The sequence below is a fragment of the Brassica oleracea genome, chromosome C9 (assembly GCF_000695525.1).
Source record: "Brassica oleracea var. oleracea cultivar TO1000 chromosome C9, BOL, whole genome shotgun sequence".
Taxonomy (NCBI): Eukaryota; Viridiplantae; Streptophyta; class Magnoliopsida; order Brassicales; family Brassicaceae; genus Brassica; species Brassica oleracea.
This window is the reverse complement of record NC_027756.1, coordinates 20,840,289-20,857,662: the sequence shown is the minus strand read 5'-3', so window position 1 is coordinate 20,857,662 and position 17,374 is coordinate 20,840,289. Positions and strand designations below refer to the sequence as shown.

General features: G+C 33.5%; 2 protein-coding genes, 1 non-coding gene and 1 pseudogene across 3 annotated transcripts; 1 reads left to right on the top strand and 3 right to left on the bottom strand.

The window, feature by feature from the left end:
• The first annotated feature begins 2,354 nt into the window (after positions 1 to 2,354).
• LOC106313039 (lipid phosphate phosphatase 1) lies at positions 2,355 to 4,454 on the top strand. The gene is made up of 2 exons (XM_013750759.1): positions 2,355 to 2,627; positions 3,331 to 4,454. Exons 1-2 carry the CDS (start codon positions 2,577 to 2,579, stop codon positions 4,249 to 4,251), a joined length of 972 nt encoding a protein of 323 aa, XP_013606213.1. The 5' UTR covers positions 2,355 to 2,576; the 3' UTR covers positions 4,252 to 4,454.
• A 111-nt stretch (positions 4,455 to 4,565) lies between these two features.
• Positions 4,566 to 4,639, bottom strand: TRNAN-GUU. The gene has a single exon. It is a non-coding gene; the product is annotated as a tRNA-Asn (tRNA).
• A 1,493-nt stretch (positions 4,640 to 6,132) lies between these two features.
• LOC106316131 (probable E3 ubiquitin-protein ligase RHA2B) lies at positions 6,133 to 6,673 on the bottom strand. Its single transcript, XM_013754003.1, has one exon. It carries the CDS (start codon positions 6,570 to 6,572, stop codon positions 6,141 to 6,143), a length of 432 nt encoding a protein of 143 aa, XP_013609457.1. The 5' UTR covers positions 6,573 to 6,673; the 3' UTR covers positions 6,133 to 6,140.
• Positions 6,674 to 12,629: 5,956 nt separating this feature from the next.
• LOC106314537 lies at positions 12,630 to 14,899 on the bottom strand (annotated as a pseudogene).
• Between the last annotated feature and the right edge of the window lie 2,475 nt (positions 14,900 to 17,374).

Below are 17,374 nucleotides of genomic sequence, written 5' to 3'. Positions count from 1 at the left end.
GAAGCTGTGAATAATCTTCCCTGAGTAAATGAGCTTGTTCTCTACAATTTCTAGAATCGGACCGAAGAAAGGGTCTTTCAAAACTTCTTGATACTCATCCCTGAGAACCACCTTCAACGTCCCTAGAATCGTGCGTCTACAGGTGTTGTTAATCTTATCAATATTGTTCTCAGCTCCTTCTTCAAGAATGCGTTTTGGAAACTGGTAATCCATTCCTATAAAACATGAGATCAAAAACTTCAACTCCTTAGCCTTTTCAAGTCCATTACGAATTCAAAACAGTATACAAAGCCGATACCAAACAAAATAGAATTCAAAATCAACTCAAAAATAAACTACAATCAACTCAACCCACAAACTACAATCAAAACCATAAACGCGAATGGATTTGTGTTTTTAAACAATTCAAGCTCTTTCTACTACATGCACGTAAACAAAAACGAACAAAAAGAAAAAAAATCATAAAGGGGATTCCCAAACCCTAACCTTCAATTCTTGGGAACCGAGATGAAGGAAGATCAAAAGAAGAACAATGTGAAGCCAATCGTCCTTTATCAGCCAGAAGAAGCTACTCCCGAGCTTGAATAACTCCTATCGGTATCGATGGAGATTACAAAGTGATTGTAATCGATGGTTCTCAGAGAGGAAAGACGACAGAAGGAGGACGATAGAAGGAGGACGATGGAGAGACGTGACGACGATATCGCCGTCTCCGATGAACGTAGACGGCCAAGAGAAAAAAAGTGTTGACGGCGGCGAAATGAAATCACCTCTGCCTTTTGAAAACATGAGTCGGAGATGAAGAAAGTTCTATTTTTTTACTGCTTACGTTTCGTTTTTACTTCTTACTATTAACTGTATTTTACTAAAAATGACAAAACAGGTTTTTCATATTTTTTTGTTCTAAGGGGACAAAGATTGAGTTTTTTATTCTAAGGGGACAAAAGTATACTTTTTTGTTTTTTTTATCGGCAAAAATCCCTAATTTTTATTTCTTTTAGGTATAAACGAATTAAATCTTCCTAAAAAAAATGATTTGAAAGTCCAAGTGATAATATTTTAAAATTTCGTTAAGAGAAAAGTAAATAAACCAAAATCATCTCTCACGTCCGAGCAAGTTGTCATGTAATCCAAAAATAAAACCAAATAGACTTGTGACTTTTTACCTGATTACCTGACTTCAATATTTGTTTGGCACTCATAAACAGTAGTTTCTAGCGCATGGAAACTCGCGGAAACACATTGAAAACTCGTTTCTTAAAAAATTCAGTTTGAAAACTTAGTGGAAACTTGCGTTTCTGTTTTGAAAACTCGCGTTTCTGTTTTGGAAACGCCAGAATTAGTTATGACTTGCTGTTATGATTTTTATTTAGTTAAACTATTTAATATTTAAATATTAAAATTTTGTTATTTTAAAATTTTTATATGATTTTTATGTTTCATGATGACTTATTTTATTTTCGTATGATTAAATAGAATGTTTATTTGTTTATTTGTATTCTAAGATATGCTAAACATAATAAAAATGAATGCAAATACTAATCGGTTACATATGTGTATATATATATATATATTTATTTATTTATTTATAGACGTTTCTAAAACGTTTCCAAAGCAAAAAAGAATAGAAATTCACGTTTCCACTTTTCGAAACGTTTTGTTTCCGTTTCCATGCGACCTAGGTTTCTAGTTTCTAGTTTCTACTTTCTTCATCAACAATATTCATTTTGGATTATTTTTTTGTTGCTAATAGATATATTGATTTTCACACTTGTATTTATTTGTCAAGACTCATTTGAGTATATATTAAATATTTGAAATCTGATTTATATTCGTATTCATCTTAAAACAATCAGAAATCGGATATGTGATATCTTGAATATAATAATACCAGTTAAAAGGATACTGAATCAGAATTTTCCTATTGGTGATTTGTGAAAGATTCTCGTTTCGTTTATAAAAAATATGCTGTTAGGTTCGAGTGTGATTGATGTGATATTAGGATATTAACAAGTCCAGAAAAAACCATTTCGTATTTTTAAACAAGAGAAAGCTGTCCTGCAAAATTACAAGGCAAAGAAGAAAAGGCCCGTATGTAGGTATACGTAGGGCTGTTATAAAGCCCACATAGATCGATATTTACAGGCCTGTAAGACTCATCGTTTGAATTTTCCTAAAAAGTAGGACCCACGCGGCGTGAAGGAGAAGAAGGCCAAACTAGACCGGTGATAAGTCAATAGTCAACTACAAAACCGGTTGACGTGGCATTCAATCTGACGCATCGAAGAAGAGGAAGTTTTAATATGTCGACAAACCGTCAAGTGGAGGGAGAGACACGACAAACACTTCTTTTGAAGTTTCCAACAAAAAAGGTTTGCGACATTGAAAGACAAACGCGTCTTCTTCACCCATTCCCTCTTCTTCTTCTTCTGTATATTATCCAGAGTTTATGTTTCTCTCTTGGTGGTTCATAATCATAAAGAACATTGCTTAATTCTTCGTGGCGTCGTCTGTTTTACTCTTTGACTTCAATCCACACTGCTTGCAAGATTCGATCTCTCTGCCTCATTATTCCGATGGTCTTTGGATCGTTCTTCTCTTCTCTCAAGTTCTGGGGAAATTCTCAGGTAACCCTAATTAACTCGTCTCTCTGTTCCACTTCCTCCAAATTATTCTATTCAATTTTTAAAAGATAAATGTCTTACAAAAAAATATGTTTATGTTACAAAAAAAAAGTTTCTAAAAATAGATTTTTTCAGATTTTCTATGTATTTTTGCAAATTCAGAATGGTAAATTATAATTAACTTAAAATAATTATATTTATTAAAGTATTTAATCAGAAAAATAAAACATTTATCGTCGAATTTGAATGTTATTTTAATATGTGTAGAGACAAAAATAAAATATCTCCCAGAAAAAGGAGTATCATTTGTGTTTATCTTCTTTTTTCATTACTTCTGAAAAAGAGCTCAGCTTAATAAGTTAGTTAGAAGTCAACGAAAATATAGTTAATGAGAACTGTGCTTAGGACAGCGATGAATCATACAGACAGAACTGGCTGGATGTAAAGCAATCTGTTGTCGTGGTAATAACAAAATAATAATATACTAATCAGAAACTGCGCTTCACAATCAAACTTATATGGTCTGATTTGGTCAATGATTAACGCGATTGAGAATGAATTGCATTCCGTTACTACGCTCATCCAAATCAGAGACTTCAAACCCTATAAACCCCCAAGTTGTATTATATTTATACATACATCCTTCTGGTCCAGTTTAGATTACATGTCTCTGACTTGATTCTGATCTGTGTGTGTTCTTGAACAGGAACAGGAGCCGCAGAGAGGGAGGATGCAGGAGATAGATCTCGGCATCCACACTATAAGAAGCCACGGAGGCAGCGTCGCCTCTAAACACAAACACGACTGGATCATACTCGTGATCTTGGTGGCCATCGAGATCGGTTTGCAGCTCATATCTCCTTTCTACAGATACGTCGGTAGAGACATGATGACTGATCTCAAATACCCTTTTAACGACAACACCGTCCCTGTCTGGTCAGTACCAATCTACGCTGTGCTGCTCCCAATCATAATCTTCGTCTGTTTCTACATGAAGAGGACATGCGTGTACGATCTTCACCACAGCATTCTCGGGCTTCTCTTCACGGTTTTGATAACTGGTATCATCACTGACTCCATCAAGCTCGCCACCGGACGCCCTCGTCCTAACTTCTACTGGCGCTGCTTCCCTGACGGGAAAGAGGTGTACAACGCGTTGGGTGGTGTGATATGCCATGGTAAACCAGGAGAGGTTAAAGAAGGTCACAAAAGCTTCCCGAGTGGACACACGTCTTGGTCTTTCGCGGGACTTGGTTACCTTTCGCTGTACTTATCTGGTAAAGTCAAGGCCTTTAACAGAGAAGGGCATGTGGCTAAGCTCTGCATTGTGTTTGCTCCTCTCCTCGCGGCTTGTCTCGTGGGGATATCGCGTGTGGATGACTACTGGCATCATTGGCAAGACGTCTTTGCTGGAGCTCTTATTGGCCTCTTTGTGGCTGCCTTTTGTTACCGTCAGTTTTATCCTAACCCTTACCACGAAGAAGGGTGGGGTCCTTATGCTTATTTTAGAGCGGTGCAGGAGCGTGGACAAGCGCAGAATGGAGATGCGTTGAGGACAATGTCTTTGCAGGTGGAACCAACTTCTCTTGAAAACATGGAATCTGGTACTTCATCTGTTCGAAGATGATTGATTAGTTCCTCTTCTTTCGTCATTTGATTATTTGGCTTCTTCTTTTTTTTCCATTTTGGTCGTCGTGAGAGCGTGGATGAAGTCGTTGCATATGTGCATTTTTTAACCTTAACTAGTACTCTTACATTTGTAAGTAGATCTATTCTTCATAACCTTAATCAGAGTCGAGAAGATGGCACCATATATCTATATTCCGATTATACAGCTCTCCCTAACTCGCAATAAAAAGCTAAAATTGCAAGTAGAGTACGAAGTAAGAAAAGAAAAGAGAGATCTTATATTATAATGAAGGAGAGCCACAAACAAAATTGCGCTAGAAGGAGGGGTCGAACCTCCGACCTTGTGGTTAACAGCCACACGCTCTAACCAACTGAGCTATTCCAGCTTTTTGACAATGGACAACAATAAGTGTTTTTAACAAACTCAAATATAGTCTTGTAATCTCTTAATTTGTTATCTTGTATATATGTGGGTTTCTTATGTCTCAGATCGCCTTGTAATATTGGACTGATCGTAATACAAGTTGAAATAAGAGTTTCTAGTTGGGTTGTTTTTCTTCATAGACATTAGTTCAATCTTCAGAGTTCCGACTAAATAAAGACCGACCTAGACACTTAGGTCTGGACATACGGAGTTCCAATCAGGTTTCGGTTTTGTCCAATTGGATTTCGTTTTTTTGGGTTTATCAAAATTAGCCTCATTCGGGTTATATGAAAATTCGGTTCGGGACCGGTTCGGGTTCTATCAGGTACGGGTCGGAGTTAGTAAATCTTCAAAGAACCGGTACAACCTGATATACTTTCGGGTTCGGGCCCCAATCGATTCTTCGGTTTAAGAGTACCTAATTTGTATCTACTTTGTAACCAAAACAGAAGTAAAATCGGCTATTCGGTTTTAAAATACATGATTTATACCTATTTTGTAACCAAAACATAGGTAAAATCGATTCAAAAATAAGAAATGAACATCAAACGTGATCACTCAAAATCAAATGAAAAATAAACATAGTTATTGATAGAAGGAAAATCAAATAAATGAAATAATAAAACGAAAACCAAGTTCTCATTGAGAAACATTATTCAATGAAAACAAAACCAAAAACTAAAATTTTCAAGCTCAACCGCCACTTTCAACCATCAAACTTCATGTGATAGATAATTATTTTAGATGTTCAATAATATCTTATTGTATTTTGGATACATATTAGGAATTGAGATCATGTTTGATACAAGTTCTTTTTTGGGATTTTGAAATTTTTGGATATCCATTTAGGTTCGGATAATACGCATAACCTAAAATACCATAAAACAAAATTCATTCGGATTCGGATGGATTCAGATTCATTTTTATCGGATCGGTTCGGTTCAGGTTTTCAGATTCGGTTTATTTGCCAAGCTCTAACGACTACGCCACAGAGGCATTTGTTCTAAATAACCTAAAGCCATCAGAGGTTGTTTAATGGGTTTAAAACAGATGAGTTATTGCCGCCACATTTGACATAGCATACTTTGAAGAATTGAAAATTAAGAATTGCTGGTGTTATAGATTCATTCATGTCATATCGAAATTCAAACCAATGGAGTGAAATGCAAGTTGATAAAAAATAGTACCACTGGTTTCTGTCTCTATGCTGGAAATATTACATTTCCAGGGAGTATTGCAAGCTTTCGGATTTTCTAATTTTTGAACAACAGAACATTTCATACTAAAAAATTTACAACAAAACCACTGTGCGAAAATTTGAAAACCAAAAGAACCTCTCCGATCTGAGAAATTCCTCGGAAAAAAAAAGAAGAAACAAAATATATAAATAATAATCACACAAATAGCCCTAAAAAAAAAGGAAAAGAGGAGAAAGCAACGAGATCAAAAACACCCGGAAAAAATCAATGAGATGCAGTGACAAGAGGGATCGAATCACATCCTCCGTGGGCAATCAATGGAGATCTACACAAGGGGCAGTTGAAATTGAGATGCTGGATCCAACCTTCCAAGCACTGTTTGTGGAACACGTGTCTGCAATCCAGCTTCCTCACTTCTTCTCCGGTCTTGAGTGTAGACAAACACACGATGCAATCGGAGGCGGCGGCGTTATCAGCGTAGAGGTATGACAAGAGTCGATTGAATTTGAGCTGGTCGGCGAGGTTCGCGAGTCTGGAGTAAACGGAGGAGGCTGAAGCATCTTCTTCGACGACGACGGAGGAGGAGAAGCGGAGGAAGAAAGAGCGGACGTGTTTGAACAAAGTAGCGATGAGAGCGACGAGCATCAGAGGGATTGAATCGGAGGAAACGTCCGAGAGTTGACCTTGTAACCCCATCTTCTTCTTCTACAAGATTTGTGAGTGTGTGTTGCTTCTGCTTCTGCTTCTGCTTGAATTTTAGGGATTTGCTATTTTATTTTTTCCATCGGCTCTGCCTTCTTTATATGGAGAATAGGAGAGGAGAGAGATATGAGATTACACAGGCCACGTGTTGCGGGACCCTTCTCTTTGCTCTTTCTTAACCCTATCAACATCACTCCTTTTCACACTATTCATCCAATTACTTTCATTTTTATAAAAATATATATGCCCAAATATTTCATATTTTCATTTTTATCCCCCAAATTAGTAGGAAAAAGAAATAAGGAAAGAAATCAAGTCAAAAGCATTTCATGGTTGAATTCACACAGGAGAGGATTTACATTGAAAAGGCCAATTTAAATCGTTCTAAAGAGATGTTCAGTCCAAACCAATCTACATAGAAAAGAAAAGCACTACTACTTCTCACCTCGTTCGTAAGAAAGTTTCCTCAGCATATTCCTGGCTCTAGGGATATGGAAATGCTAAAAAACGGAACAAGACTAGCTTGGAAGTAAATATTGGTCAGTCGATTGGATATCAATCATGTCAATCAAATCAGAGCAGTCTGTCTCTACGTGTATTGTGATCACTAGTAACACACATAAATAAAACACCGCCCAAAGAAATCCTTCTATTTTCGCAAAGAGAGCTGACAATGTTTTTGTTAACATCTTTGAAGTCCAAAATGTTTTCTCATTTATTCCTTTTAGATCCATACGAGTCCCCTAACCATATTATGATTGATCCATGAAAGATAAATTTGGCCGATCGGGATCTGAGTGTCTAAAAGAAGCATATAATGTGGGACCGTTCAATATGGTAAAACCGAACCGTACTGAACCGAACCGAATCGAAATAGACAATATGGTTTGGTTTTGGTATATACCATATAAACCGAATGGATATAATTTTATAAAAACCATAGGATTTTGATATGGTTTGGTATATAACCGATTAAAACCGATTAAAAGTAGAAACATGTAAATATGTATCTATTTTATAACAATACATGAAAATCTATTTGTTACATAAGTTAATTTTATGTTAATAACTATTACCATAATTTTATAGTAATAAAGAATCTTAATTTGTAAAACACTTCAACTATAATTAAATAACAATACATCGCAATTCAGACATGTTGATAATATGACTCTAAAATTCATATAATATGATCTCAAACTAAATAATTATGTTTTTTCGTATAAAACCGAATAAACCGAAAACTGACGGTATATAAACCGAACCGAACCGAAGTAAATATGGATTTAAAATGGTAGTTATATTTTACTAACCGAAATACCGAAAACCGAAAAAAACGAACCTAAACCGAACCGATATCCGGATTGAACACCCCTATAATGTATCACGATTCTTGTGATATGTAGAATTTCATGATTACACATTAACTCCAAAATTTCCATCATAGGAAAACATAACATCACTACTTTCTCAATCTCCTGATATCAAATTATATTATTACTATTGGTCCTAGGTGTTTATTATTTCCTCTGTTTTTGTAACAGTTATTGTTCTGAACTTTAAAATCTATATTATTAAAGTTGAAGTACACAATGGAATTGTTTGGAAACTTGAATAGTAGTTTTAATAAAATTTGTTTGGATATATGAATAGCAGTATCTATTAATTATATTTTCATATTTCACTTAGTTTAACAATTTTATTAATTATATTACTTTAACAATAATTCACATCATTAATTATATCACCATAATAATAGTGCATATTTTTATTTATTAGTTAATCAATATTAATTTTTTGCCAATTATAAAATCAAAAATATTAAATAACTAGGTTTTGCATATGATTAAACGTTTGATTTAGTTTGTTTTATTAAAATATTTTTATTACTTTAACAATAATTCACATCATTAATTATATTACCATAATAATCGTGCATATTTTTATTTATTAGTTAAGCAATATTAACTTTGTGCTAATTATAAAATAAAAAATGTTAAATAACTAGGTTTTGCATATGATTAAACGTTTGATTTAGTTTGTTTTATTAAAACATTTTTATTTGAGTTTCAATCGGTGGAAAATTACGTAGCTAAAAACATAATTCAAAGATATGTTTTTGTAAATAAAATAATAACTTAAAACAAAATAACAAAAATGTGCTACATTTATTGCCACTTAATTTTCACTCCATATAATTATTTTACTTAACAAAAAACTCTTTTTATTTCACTTATTTTAGTCAAACACATAAAAATAGATTTTTTTATTAGTTTATAAAATCAGTTATAAATGAACTTTATCTATCCATTTATGTACATGTTGTTTTTTTCGGGTATCGTTTTTTTTTTGTTTTGAAACAAGGTCCCGCTTAAATATTATAAATTTATGTGTGGGTTTTGGGTTGGGTCATTCTCGATCTGGATGAATTCAGTTCTAATGTATAGGAATCTAAAAATATCTAAATAACCAATGTATCTAAAACGGATTCGGATATTTGTAACAAAATAGCCATATTACCTAATTCGGTCCAGGTCTTTTGAATATCATTAGTTATATTATGATACATCTAAAATATATAACACTAATTATAAAAAATAAATATCGATGTATAAAATGTACAAACCAATATCCGGACGGGTGCGCTGGTCAATCTCTAGTTTATTTTTATTTTCGGAGTCATTTTACACTTTTAATGTATTTTTATTAATTTTTTAATTTCATCAATATTTTTTACTCGTTAATTATCAAATACAAACAAATTAATACTTTTTATTGTAACTCGTTAATTATCAAATACAAACAAATTAACATGTTGGTCATGTTCGTTTTAAAGACGCTTCGACTAGCAGCATCGGCCAACAATTACACTATGACATGAAAAAAATTCATTTATGTTGAAACTAAACAGTCGCAAACTGATAATTAGAGGCAGAAAATCAGAATTGCCGTTGTCGCTTATATTTTCAGCGTCGTATTTACTGGTTTTTATTTGCCGGCGACTGAATAAGTAAATCTATTTTGTCTTGACTATGACTATGTTGCGTTTGCCTAACCGTAGAGATAATTTTGAGTCGATGCCGAACAAGGTTATTAAATAAAAATTAAATAAAATATGTAAGATTTTGTGAAATTTTTTAAACTTCGTATAATATAATATGAAACATATGGAGTAAGATTTTTGTTTGGTACAAGTATTTATTAAGTTGTGATTAAATACAACGTCCAATCAACAGAGTTATTGAGTCACCCTAGTCTTTAATATCGATCAACTTTTTAAGAGTACTCCTCAACATGAAAAAGTTGTAATAGCGTCGACATTCGTTTGATTTTACACATTATTAATCCGAGATAGCTTAAGTAGTGTTTTAATTATTATTTATAAACGGCTTCGTTAGATAACTCACCATCTAGGGTTATATACTATTGATTTACCCAAGTGTAGAACATTGGAGAATCGTTTTACAGAATATAAAAAGGAAGTGGGCGGTTTGAAATTATTCTTTAATTAACAACTGACAGTGATGCCCTTTTTCAAAAAAAAAAAAACTAACAGGGAACCAACTAATTAATTATCCCTTATGGTTATTCTTTTAATTATAAGAGTTCAGAGCTATTCGTTTATGGACTCGACGAAGATTTATTAGCACGATCCGCGCCTCGCTTATTGTCTCCCTCGTGATGCAAAATATGCTTTGTAATGCTCCTTCATTCCAAGTATTCACTTCGTGCTACCTATGAATGATCATAACTTTCTTTTTAAGAAACTAATTAAATTATAGTAATGATCATTACTATAATAATAAAACATAACTAGAATAGAATAGAAAAGGGAGAGGTTTTAGGTGTCCCGCCGTCCAAAAAGATATGGAGATCCAGGGGCTCTTAAAATAGACACAAGTTGGGATTAAGATTATATCCAAACTATAAGTAATCGCATTAGCCAACCATTGACAACCACATCGACTCTCTTTTGACCTAATTATACCCCATTACTGGACCATCTCTCGATTTAACATCATAATTAGTAAGTAAAGCCTAATTACACTACTCCACATCTCGTCATCTTCATTCCATGGTTGTAATGGACTCTTGTGTTAATAGCGTGTGCGTGTCTAATCCATACTCACTCTTTATACGCTTAAACCATAATAGCTAGATCTGTCGACTGGTGACAAAATAAAAGGTATAGATATGTCGACCGGAAACGAAACCATTTTGTTTTCTAAATGATTAAAATTCAAGTATGTAAGTCATTCAGTTCTAACAACACAAGCATGGTCAAGTAGTACGACTAGAAATATGCTAAGCGTATCCTGGGTTTGAAACCTACCAAATTCATATTTATCCGCTTGTGTAATATATCGTCAAAAGATATGAATTTTTAATTTCTATTGTGGGTAACTGGATTTGTCTGGCGCCCAATTGATATGTTCCCATGGGACTAGTCGGTTGGGATTCGGTCTACGGATACCATGGATTATCAAAAGGAAAAAAACTCGCTCAGCTCTATGAAATTGTGGTTTCAGTATTATTTTGCTAGGTTTCATATACTTTAGTCTCTAACAAAACTTGCGTTCACTCCATCTCGTGAACTCTCTAATTCACATCATCTTCTATCACCCATCAAAGTGACATATAAAACTAATAAAAAAATATAAAGTTTTTATGAAAAAAAAAATAGCTAGAAAAAAGAAAGGACGCCGATGTAAACAACGTTGACACAGTAAGCAAAATCCTACATTTCAAAAAATAAATATTAAACCCTAAACCTAAAACTCTATACCTAAAACCCTAAACCTTAAAATCCTAAACTCAAGATCCTAAACTTAAAACCTTAAATCCTAAGCTATAAACCTCAAACTCTAACGTCGCGTTAACGTCTTTCTTTTTACCCTGTCATTTTGCTTTTTTTTTTCTAAAAAAAATTTAATATTATTTTTATTAATCTTACAAGACATTTTGATTGGTGATAAAAGATAAGGTGAATTTGACAGTCCACCGTAATGAACGGAAGTATTTTTCTTAGTCTCAGTTTTTTCCCTCCTGAAATTTTGCTAAAACTAAAACATTTTAAAAATGAAAAAAACAATTCAATTCAAATATTAGATGGGATCAAAAGCTAGGATTTGATTTGCCTACTCGCAGGTAATGGCAGGCTGATTGTGAATCTCATAGCATAAATTCTAGTATAAATAATTTTGTTAAGTGTGTTTTGAATTTTAGAACATAACTCAGAATATAATCTACCAAAGTGGATTTGCAGAAAACTTGTGCTGAACACGAATGGTAAAACTATCTCCAATGGTTTAATCTATTTTTTATTTTAAAATAGAGTAATTTTATAATATAGTTAGAATTTTCTCCAATGGTATTTTATTTTAGAGTAAAAAATAGAGTGATGAACAAAAAAAAAACAAGTTACTCTATATTTGGAGTAAACCTATTTTTCACTTTATTATAAAGTGAAAAATAGAGTACTATTGGAATATTTTTACTTTAAATTCTATTTTAAAGTGAAAAATAGAGTGGAGCTGGAAATGCTCTAATGTTTAAGGCATCTCCAACCCTACTTTATTATTCACTCTACAATAGATTTTAGAGTAAAAATGTTCCAATGGTACTCTATTTCTCATTCTATAATAGAGTGAAAAATAAGTTTACTCCAAATATATAGTAATTTATTGTTTATTGTTCGTCACTCTATTTTTTACTCTAAAATAGAGTATCATTTGAACAAACTCAAACTCTATTATAGAATTACTTTATTTTAAAGTGAAAAATGGAATAAAGTGAAAAATGGAATAAATCATTGGAGATGGTCTTACGATAACGGGTTTATCCGTAACACCTTGGAAAAAACAAAACCAGGATTTGGACGCCAAGATGTTAAAAAGATTTATGGAAGGCTCTCCACGCAAGTCTAGAAACCAAAACCAAGCTCCATTATTGGTAGTCGATGACAGGGGCGGATCCAGAACAATTTTTTACCGGGGGCACAATATCATTTATAACTAAATTCATTTAAATAAAATTCTTCAAAAAATCACCTTACAAATTAATCCTACGCGATTCCATTTTCTGGAATCTTTTTATCACAGCATCGTTTGTTACTTTCTCAAATAGTTCTTTCTCAACAAAACAAATAACACAATCATTTAAAAACTGATCACTTATCCGATTCCTCAAGCTAGTCTTCACAATCTTCATCGCAGAAAAACATCTTTCAACTGTAGCAGTGGCGACAGGCAAAGTCAAAACTAGCTTTAAAAGCCGATACACCAAAGGATGTGAAAGGTGTTTCTTTGTCTCTACCATCATACATGCAAGATCTCCAAGATTCTTCAAATTAGCAAATCTTTCATCTTCGCGAATGTTATCAATATAGAGACCAAGTTGATGTTCAAGAGTCATCTGTTCCATATGACTAAAACCCTCAGGATAAAACTCAGACAACCTCATAACTTTCAAGTGATCAAACTCACGAAATGAATCATTAGGGCTCAAAGAAGCAATGCAACCAAGTAATTCAGTGTTTACCTCATCAAAGCGGTCATTAAACTCCTGAATTTGCATATCCAATACAGTGTAAAAGCATTGTACCTTGTAATGATGCAAGTTGGTTATAATGCTTCTTTTTCTTGAACTCTTGGAGTTAAACTCATCATCCATAACCAGCAACCCAGTCTTGTAAGTTTACAGAAGGAAAAAACTTTGTTGATCAGAGATTTCCATCCATTTTCCCTGAGCTTATTCAATTGTTGCTTGGTGGATTTCACAAGCGACATAGCATTCAGAATATCCAAGTCTTTCCTTTGAAGAGCCTTTGATAAACTATTTGTGATCCCAAGAATAAGCAACATTAACTGCAAGTAGAACACAAATTCAAAGGTGTAGAAGTAATTGAGAAGACCATTAGCTTGTCGTCTTTTGATAGCATCACTCCCATCTTTTTCGACATACTCAAGTACTGTAATGATAGAAGGAAACAAATCAACCAACCGCAGTAATGTTTTGTAATGGGAACCCCAACGAGTTTTACCAGGTCTTTGAAATGTAACCTCTTGGTTTAATCCCTTTCCTGTCTTCATTTCACCTTTCTTAGTTCTTTCCTCTATTCTTTTCAGATGATCTTCTCGCACCATATCTTTTCTCTTACAAGAAGCCCCAACAACATTTAACAAGATAGCAAGCTTATCAAAGAAATCCACAACCCCAAAATGCTTTTGAGCAACTGCCACGACAACTAACTGGAGTTGATGAGCAAAACAATGGACATAATACGCAGAACTGCATTCTCTCATAATTAAAGATCTTAATCCGTTGAATTCACCCTTCATATTACTCGCTCCATCATAACCTTGTCCTCTTAGCTTTTTCATACTCAGTCCATATTTAGCAAACAATGAATCAACATCACACTTTAGAGATAAAGAAGATGTCTCTTTCACATGAACTAGACCAATGAACCTTTCTTTAACTATCCCATGATTATCAACAAAGCGAAAAACCACTGCCATTTGTTCTTTATCAGAAACATCTGCAGACTCATCCACCAACAAGCAAAATATATCATGACCAACTTCTTGAATGACAGATTCAATAACTTCTTCTGCAAAACAATGAACTATATCTGTCTGAATTTTGTGGGACACCATCTGATTGTTTTTTGGAGCATTCTCTAAAACAACTTTACTCACAAGTTCATTTTACTCTGCAGTGTATTTCAAAAGCGCCAAAAAGTTTCCCTTGTTGACTGAATCTACTGACTCATCATGACCTCGAAATGGTAGTCCTTGTTGTAACAAAAACCTACAAGCACCAATTGAAGCATTCAATCTGATCCTGTATTCATTTTTAGCCGCATCATCTTGCTTATAAAAAGCATGAACAATTGACTGCCCTGGTCTCATAAAATAATCAGCCCTTTTCAATGCACTATTGTGAAAACTGTTCACTTCTCCAACATGATCTTGTAATCTGCCAGTCTTGTTCCAGTCATCAAAGCCAGTAATCACAAATGCATCACTTCCACCTTTATTTTCAGTGTAATCTCTAAACAAGTAGCAGAACAAACAATATGCTTTGTCCTTCTTCACACTATATTCCAACCAATCACCATAGAGATCAAACCAAGATGGATTGAATCGTCTCAATTTATTTGTAAACAATGTTTTAGGAAATTCATGACCACGTGGTTGACAAGGACCTCTAATAAGATATTTGCGTATTACCTCATCTCTTTGATTTAAAGGATATTCTGATATTCTTTTCCTTTCTCCGGGATCATAAGGTAATTTCTCCAATTCAACTTCAGACATAGCTAAAGACTCAAACTTTCTTTTGGGTTTGAAATATTTTTCCATTGAAAACTTAACTGCAAAAGAAAAAAAAAACATTCCTCAAACAACAATTCTATAGTTTCTAAATTTTCATGATTTTTTATTAACCAAGTACTCACGTTTTGCTAACACAAAACATTCCTCACGTTTTGCTAACACAAAACAATAATCCTATAGTTATCAAGTCTTTATCAATTTGGAAGAAAAAAAGTCTAGCATATAATCAAATAGTTAAATCGCAAGTTCGTAACTATTGCAAATTCGTAATTTAAAATTAGACAAAAAGTAATAGTTCTTATTTAAGAAGCAACAATAATTTAATATAGAAGCTTTTTACCTGCGTTACTTTTTTGTTCGTCTGATTTAGAGTTTTTTGTGATTGGAAGCAGAAAACTTTAATTGGAAAAAATAAAAGGAAGAGAACAAAATGAAAGATGAAGATCTATTGCACTAGGTCAACTTTTCACCATCCACTTCTTTCATTAATTTTTTTTAATTTTGAATGGGTTTCTTAAATTGGGCTTTATATTTTAATTTTGGGCTACAATTATGTGTTTTTGAGTAATGATTTCACGAGAAGAATTTGTCGGGATACGTTACCTTATGTGTTCACTAATAATTATACATAACTAACTATACATAATTTTTTTTTTTGAAAAAGTAGACGGGGGCACGTGACCCCATAGACTATCACATACGTCCGCCCCTGGTCGATGATCAGTGATCTAATTATATGACCAACCAATTGGTCCACGTTCTTGTCTAGTCAAATAACTAACATCAACGTATCAACTAGCGAGTTTAAGTAAACAACGAAAAAGACAAACGAAGAGAAGCTGAAGGAAGAGCAAGGTCTGTGTAAGATTGCCAAGCAAGCATCAACGTGGTTTTATGCAATTGGTTTCGACGTTTCGTTACGCTACAAAATATTTTATTTTTTCCTGAAGTGGGAAAACACCAACAAAATTAGAAAAAGAAGAAAAATAAATCGTTTAAAATGGAGCGTGGCGAAGTGTGAACACAAACACCTAGAGAGATCTGAGAGTCACTTCTTCGGGGTGACATGTGCACGAGAAGTATGTCAAGACGCGTTTTGGGGGTTTAAAACTCTCAGCTAATACCGAAGTAGTATTATTAATCAAAAGATCCCCGACAACAAACGCATTTTATTTATTCTAAGACTTATGGGCCAGTGTATCAGAAGACTCTAGAAGAATTTAGGCAATTATGAATGACTAAATGGGTAATGAGGTCAGGCATTCGATAGAAAGCAGAGAAAGGAACTTTAGGCAAGTTCTTAATTAGCTAATTTCAAATTTGTCTTTATTGTATGAAAAATCTAAGTTCATACCTTGATTAAGATTGGCTAATGTGTTTCACATTTTTGTTCTCCACAAATCCTTTTGCAAGAAAATAATTACATTTTATAGAGTTGCGACTTGCGAACTTGAAGGCGTAACATGTAAGCTTGTTCGCACAAACTTGAAGGCTCTTCCGCCGTTTGTTTGAAGTGAAACTGATCTGATTTTTTTAATGATTTTCCATTTTCTTTGTACAAACAAATTTTCTATTGAACAATAAATTTGAAATTTCAGAAAAAAAAAAGAAAAAAAGAAAAAGAGAGAGCTGTAAACACGATAGTTATGTATGTTAAGGATGGCTGGAGTTTGAACGTTGCGTGGTGTAAAAGCGATAAATCACACAACAAAGACAACGACCTAAAATGAGATTGTGCATGCGAAGATGTAAGACAGTAAGAGCATGTTTATTGTAAGCATTCTATGTTGGGTCTCTTAGCGTAATATAAGATACGGTCTCTTAACTTTTAACTAAAAAAGCTAAGAGACGTCTCTTAAATAAGAGATATAAGAGACGTCTCTTAGCTTTTTTAGTTAAAAACTAAAAGACTATATCTCGTATTACGCTAAGAGATCCAACCTAAGAAATCTGCAATAAACATGCTCTTAATCAAGACTCATTTGGGTTTTTTTTTTGTCAACACTCGTTTGAGGTTTATTGTTTATAATTCTTAGTTCACTACAAGAAAACAGCGGCATACTGAGGGAAAAAATCGTCGGTATGTCATCGGAATAACGCTATTCCGATGACATACCGAAGAAAAAAGTCCTCGGAAATTCATCTTTCCTCGGAAATCCCTCGAAAATTTCCGACGGAATTCCGAGGAAACCCTATTTCCTCGGAATTTCCTCGGACCACAAGTTCGTCGGAAATTCTTCGGAATATTCCGAGGAAGATGTCGTCGGAATATTCCGAGGGATAAACTTCCTCGGAATATTTCCAAAATAAAAAAAAAATTTATAAATTTATTTTTTTAAATTGAAATTCGAAAATATAAAATTAAAATTGAAATAGAAAACATATTTAAAATACAAAAAATAATAAAATAGTTTTTATAAATAAAAAAAATGTTTTATAAATACAAAATTAGTTTTA

Coding starts and splice junctions, on each gene's coding strand:
- LOC106316131 (XM_013754003.1), bottom strand. CDS start 6,572: ATGGGGTTACAAGGTCAACTCTCGGACGTTTCCTCCGATTCAATCCCT.
- LOC106313039 (XM_013750759.1), top strand. CDS start 2,577: ATGGTCTTTGGATCGTTCTTCTCTTCTCTCAAGTTCTGGGGAAATTCT. Junction 2,628..3,330: donor AGTTCTGGGGAAATTCTCAG/GTAACCCTAATT, acceptor GTTCTTGAACAG/GAACAGGAGCCGCAGAGAGG.